We start from the raw sequence: 6,972 nt of genomic DNA, 5'->3' as shown, positions 1-6,972 counted from the left end.
AATCTAATTTGACAATTTTTTTTTTGGGGGTTACAAGAGTTCATCAAGAAATATGAACCTAAGCCTCTGCTTTTGTTTCACAGATTAACAAATTTGAGTTATTTGAATTCAATGTGTTAAGATAATATAAAGATTTTTGTGAACAATTCAACAGCAATTCGAATTCAAACATACACCAATCAAGCCCAGAAATAAAACAAAACTTCAGTGTGGCAGAGAGCTAAGCATCCAAGAACACAGTAAATCAGTATTTTAAGGTCAGGTCTTACGAGATTTGGATGCATCGAATCCATTTGACCGTCAAACTGAATTAAAAGTTTTTAAACGAGATTCAAACAAATGCAGATCAAATCTAGAAAAATCATGGACTGGAGAGAGTACCAAGCATTCAAGAGAAATAGGGAAAACAACACTCCAGAAAACAAACGGTCTTGTGAAGAATATTAGTATTTCATTAAGATTCAATACATCATTCACCAAGTAAACATTTAAATCCATCGAATCAATTACATATATCAATTGGAAAGGATAAAGAAACTTAGCCCCCAAATCCATAAAGAGTTCGGCCTTGTCTCTTGAGAGCGTATACAACATCCATAGCAGTCACCGTTTTGCGGCGAGCATGCTCCGTGTAAGTCACCGCATCACGAATCACATTCTCCAAAAAGATCTTGAGAACACCTCGAGTCTCTTCGTAAATCAATCCGCTGATTCTCTTGACTCCGCCTCTTCTAGCCAACCTCCGAATCGCCGGCTTTGTAATTCCCTGAATGTTATCACGGAGTACTTTCCGGTGACGTTTTGCTCCGCCCTTTCCAAGTCCTTTTCCACCCTTTCCACGACCAGACATTTTCACAAGGAGAGAGGATAAAAGAGAAGAGATTTGGTTTAGAATGTGATGCAGGCAATGAATTGTCGGCGTGGTTTTAAAGGTGAAATCTTTTGGAGGGATTTTGAATTTGGGCGGAAGACTGTTGGCGGTTGAATTTGTGATCCGTGTGAAATGGTGTGGAATATTATCAGCGGTTGGATTATACCTTGAGAACGTGGATTGATGAGATGGATTTTCTTGTATCTATTTCTATTGGGTGTTTTTCTAAGCTAAATATGGTATGTATAAATGTTTTCTAATTTGATTTGTTTCTCGCTTTTTAATTTTGTTTTATTAGTAAGTAATCTTATACCTTTGATTATTAATAAATTCATATAATTAACCAAATAATTAGAAGTTAGAACCCTTTCAAATACATATAAAGTCTTGTTGAAATATGTATCCATTTTCTAACATGTTTTGTAGATAAAAATAAGGTATTTGTCATAAAAATATCATTATTTTGGGCAAATTAACAAAAATGTTTCTAAGACTTGTAGAAGTGGAGTCGCTAAGACCCTCACTAGCCTCGCTAGCACAAGGTAAACACCACCCCTAGCATGCTCTAAGGGAGGTGTTAATCAACACTCGGTGTCGTCTTAACGAGAGGAGAAAGAGACATGGATTGCTTGTGATTGATCCTTCTCTTTGTTTTTTCTTTTGCTTATTTTTTTGCATCGTGCTTTTTTATTGGTTCTTTTTCATTTGATTTTTTTTTTTTTGTTTCTAAAATACAAGTGTACATGAAAGCTTGGGTGAAAGGTAAAAATATGATATGACAATGTGCTTAGCATTTGTTATGCATGCTACCATTCCTTATAGCCTAACATAAAAACCCAAGAAATTATTTAAATTATTCACTTCCGCCATTTTCATTTGGTAACCCTTTCTCAGTCGGTTACCCATGCTCAAGTAGCCTCAAGTTGTTGAGATGGCCGGTGAGTCAAAGGGGCAGCCTCCTAAATTTAAAGTTTTCATCGGGTTTTTACTTCGCCTCTCTTGTTTCATCCCTCTAATTAGTTTAGGGCTTTTAGTTTTTACCGTTCTTGAAGATGTAGCCAAGATAGAAAAATGGAAGAATGTTCATGATATGGAGACCATCGATGTTGAGATTGATGAATATTTTATATGGAAACAAAATTCTAAATGCAAGGATGAGTTTCTTAAAACTCTCTTTGAAGATAAGGTTGAAGAACAACGATGAAGTGGACTCATATGAGGATTCTCAATAGAAAAAAAATAGAATTAGAACTTAATAATGAAGAATTAGATACTGATAAATAAGAAGATGGTGATGTTGCATTCAAATATTCCACCCACAATCCAAAGGGTTAAGTAGAAGAATATAAAACAAATGTGTGGATAGAGGTATAAGTCTCCGCACCGACTACCAATTTATTTAACCAAGTACTCTATAAGTAATGGTTATCAGATTTGTTTCAATAAGTGTGATAATTTTATACTAGTGGTTGTACGTGTCAATGATCCATAAAAACACACCAATGCCCATTCACTGTTAGAGCCTCTTGGATGAGTACTGAAAGACCATTTCAAGTAAAAAAATAATGATTGGCATACATGTGTTTGAAATTTTAAGAATGTAGTTCTTATGAATCCATCATGGTTAGCAAGGAAATTTGAGACGGGTTTAGTCTATAAACCCTATTTAAAATGAAAGGAAATGCAAACAATAATCTGAAGTGAAAATCATTGTAAGGTGTAACATGTAACACCCAGAATCAGAAAGACCAAGAAAGGAAAGAAAACCCTAAGTCAAAGGGTCAACTCATCGAGTCCAAGGAGGAACTCGACGAGTCGGAGCGGGATCCGGGGATGGGGTAAGTGGCCAACTCGGCGAGTCCGGTCTGAAGAGGGAAACCCTAAATTCGGGACTTTGGGCACTATTTAAGCGTCTTATTCTCTCCATTAGAGTTCCATATATCCTCTCTCATCCAGAACCCGAAACCCTAAGCCCCCATTATTGCCCATTCAAGTTTCTTGCCATTTTTGGGTGATTTGAAGGAAGAAGGAAGGAAGGAATCATTGGGGATTCAAGGGTTTGCAGTAGATCCAGAGTTTGAGGGCCTTTCCAGAGCATTTAAAGGTAAGGAGTCATTACCTTCCCTCTTTTGCATGTAGATCAATCTTGATTGTGAGATTTGGGACTCTTATGCCATGTTCTTGAACCATTTCGAGTTAGAACCCAGATTTGATGTTGCCACTTCAGATCTAAGTGTATTATGGCCTAGAGAGTCATAAAGTATCAGTCTTGGGGTGTAGGTGAAGCATGGTTGTCTTAAAACCTAGCCCTAGAGTGTTTTGAGCCTAGATCTCCTTAGTTATACGTAAAGATTGCAACTTTACGTGGGGAATGGACTTTGGAAGTACGGATCTATGATTTGGAGCCCCTGCATGGCTCGAAAAGCCACTGAATGGATTAAGAACTGAAGCGACTCGACGAGTCACATGGGTGGACTTGACGAGTTGGATGAAGTTGGGCAGGAACTCGGCGAGTTGGAAGAACAACTCGGCGATTCTGTTGAAGAATGCCTTGGACTCAATGAATATGTTCTTGGACTCGGCGAGTCAAGTTGCGAAACCCCTGTTGGATAAGGTGTCTAAGTCCATAAATATTTATGGTATGTACTTGACCCGACCCGGCATGGTCCATTTGGGTTGCATGGCACCATGCAATTGGATAAACTAAATGAGAGAAATAACACATATGTTTTATTAATATATTATAAGTTCTAATATATTAATAATATTATTTAATTATTTTTGATCAAGAATTAATTTAGAATTAATTAAGTGATCAAAAAGATAACTAATTAAATATATGGGTAGATTATGTAAATCTTCCATATCTTATTTAGTGGGCTAAAAGGCTCCATGGATTATCAAGTTGGATTCCACCCATAGGATGCTCCATGGAGTCAACCCATGGATTGAGAAATGAAGAGTCATGTTACATTAGGGTTTTACCTAATGCAACACACTATATAAGGACCATGTCTCTCCCCAAAATCGGCTACACTTAGAGAAACAAGAGGGCTTGGCTGATTTTGAGTGTGTTAGAGTATTCTCTCAAGTTTATACTTTGCATTTGGTGTTGTGTGAAGCATTTGAGGCATCACACTTGAGGTGCTAGGCTCACAAGGTTTCAAGGAACACTTTCATCAACAAGGTATGTAGTTCTATCTTTTATACAAAGAAAAATTGTTCCCATGTATGTTAGATAGGTTCATAACCTTGGAAAAACAACTTTGCATGATTATTAAACAAACATAGATCCAAGGTTATTAGGGTTGCATGTACACTTAGGAAGTGTTAGAATGCTCAAAACCCATCAGTGGTATCAGAGACTAGGCTTGTTTTTTGTTATTTGTGCTAAATAGTTGAAAAAAGTCGATTTTGTGCAATCTGGCTGATGAACTCGCCGAGTCCATGGGGGGACTCGCCGAGTTCATGTGAATCTTCAACCTACCTGCTGAGTAGGTTCATGCACTCGGCGAGTAGGAGGCTCATAATGCACTTTTTCGACTTTAGTTGCTGGAAATGGACTAGGAACATTACCCTAAATTGTTTTGGTACTTGAAAACTTATTTTAGTTGGTGTAATGTTCATGCTAATCCATTTACAACAACAAGTTATCAAAATTACGAAGTTTTAAGTGTAATTTTTTGATTCATGAAAGTGTTCATGTTCATGTTCTTGATCTTATGATGTTTAAATGATCATAGGAATTGTTTGTAACCTATGTGGTAGATTAATTCATGATCATTATGTTTTTAAATGGAGTCCATAACTTGTCCTCAAGTTATGGAAAACCAAAAGTCACTTTGCTTTAAAACCATTAAAAGAACACATGGGTTATAAAAATGAAGAGTCTTCATTTTTAATACTCTAATTAACTCATAAGTTACAAGAAATGAAAAGTTTTGAAAGTTTACAAAACTTGCCCTCAAGTTTTGGAACAAGTAAAGTCATATTAAAACTTTAGTTCCAACCCTTAGAATTTTAAAAGTTAAAATTCAATCCTTATACTTATAATATTATAAGTTAATAATATATATATATATATATATATATATATATATATATGTATGTATAAAATCAAAGTCGTCTTACCGCTAGTATGCCTCATTCACGAAGTCGGTCTATAAGGTGGGTATAAGGTTGTTGCCTATAAAATGGCAACTTAATGGGTGTCCACTCTCACCCACCGCTTGCTTGACTGGTGGACGGTCGTTAGCCGAACGGGTAGGACAAGGACTTATAAATTCTCATTAGAAGTATAATGATAATTAGAAAGTAACTAAATGTTTTATTAAATTCCCAATCTTAGTTACTTTAGGAAAATGTGAATAAGGTGCTAATCCATGAAATTACACTTTACACTTTGTCAAAGTTGTTAGTGGAGCGTGTGTGGTTAACCGGCACACTAACTTGAACTTAACAAGGTAGATAAAGGGTGACTTAATGTTCATCATAGTATCGATGGAGCGTGTGTGGTTAACCGGCACATTGATTGAGGGGTAATACATTAAGGATACCAAGTAATTTGCATGGTTACTTCACACCTCGTTTTGTGATCCTCGGCATCCTAGTCACAAAACTTGGAGGGCACACTCGAGATTGAAACATGCCTTTGAAAAGTTCATTGAATCTCAAAAGAATCTAGGAGTTTCTAAGAACCAAATTAAATAATTTTTAATATTTCGTTTTTTGTGGAAATTGGTGAATTGTCATTCACCTACCTTTCAAATATGTTATTACTTAGATTACGGCATACCTCTTATAAGTATAACATATTGTGATTGGGTCCTAGCCTTAATACTACATTTGAGTGTTTTATTAAGGACTATCTCTATTTCTAAACTAAACTATTATTCTTTTCAGATGTCTGCAAACACTACAGGTTCTGGCTCTAATCCTGATGGCTCCTTTTCTCTAATGAACTTGTGTGGGAAAGTCACTTTTGATGGATCCAACTTTAATGAATGGATCAGAAACATCCGAATGATTACCCGCTACGAGGACAAAGAATATGTCCTCGATAAGGAGCTTAAGGAGATTGATGAGACAGTTGCTACTCCTTAAGAGATCACTGATTTTAGGGCACATGAAAGGGATTCCACCAAAGTGGCATGCATCATGATGGCCACCATGACCGCGGTTCTCGAAAAATCATATGAAGATTTCTACCCTTTTGAAATGCACCAAGATTTGATGGAAATATACCATCAAAGTGCAAGACAAGAGAGGTATGAAATCATCTCCTCCATGATAACAACCTGAATGAAGGATGGTGAACCCATCACGGGCCAGATGCAGAAAATGCAAAGATTTGTGGACCGTTTGCTGAAGCTTAATGTGAACTTCCCCGAGGAGCTTGCAATAGATATCATTTTGCACTCCTTACCTTCATGTTATGATCAATTCCGCATGACATACCACATGAACAAGGAAGAGGTCACACTCAGCAAACTTCAAGGACTCTTAAAGACCGCGGAAAGTGGTCTTAAGGGTAAGGCGATTGTTACTTCTACTCCTACTAACTTCGCCCCTGTCTTGGCAATCGAGAAAGGGAAGCGTAAGAAGAGGAATAGCCCCTCGAAGGGTACCAAGGCTAAGACCCTTGAAGGTTCCGTTGTTCCCTCGGTGAAGTTGTGCCATAGCTGCTATGACCGCAGCAGACACGGCTGCCTGGAAAGCAGTGGTGTCGACTTCGGGCGGGGTTGGTTCGGGATTTCCGCGAGTAGCTCGGCGAGGCATCTTTCTGTCATGAAACGGAAAGATGTTGAGTGTATGTGGTTTCTGTGAGGTTGTGATCCTACTAACTAGGTGTATGGTACGAACCTAAACATTACTACCATCGGGCATACAATCATAACGTCTCAACACATAACAACTGGTAATATCATAGCAAAACACACAAAAGTTCATTAATATTATCCGCATGTAATACAAGAAAATTTGCTCGTAAGAGCATACATAAGTGACACTAATCCGACAGCATAACGGATCCATGAGTAGTGTAGTCACTTAAACATAGAGCCGGAGTACATAACATAGTCCCTAATGACCTACTATGATAA

At 37.4% G+C, this 6,972-nt stretch overlaps 1 protein-coding gene across 1 annotated transcript; it reads right to left on the bottom strand.

The window, feature by feature from the left end:
- Positions 1 to 431: 431 nt before the first annotated feature.
- On the bottom strand, positions 432 to 916 carry LOC145050327 (histone H4). The gene has a single exon (XM_078998598.1). It carries the CDS (start codon positions 848 to 850, stop codon positions 539 to 541), a length of 312 nt encoding a protein of 103 aa, XP_078854724.1. The 5' UTR covers positions 851 to 916; the 3' UTR covers positions 432 to 538.
- Positions 917 to 6,972: the final 6,056 nt, after the last annotated feature.

Source organism: Lactuca serriola, chromosome 1 (genome assembly GCF_051521515.1).
Source record: "Lactuca serriola cultivar US96UC23 chromosome 1, Lser_US96UC23_V15, whole genome shotgun sequence".
Lineage (NCBI taxonomy): Eukaryota > Viridiplantae > Streptophyta > Magnoliopsida > Asterales > Asteraceae > Lactuca > Lactuca serriola.
The sequence above is the reverse complement of the archived record's forward strand: the minus strand, read 5'-3'. Positions and strand labels throughout refer to the sequence as shown.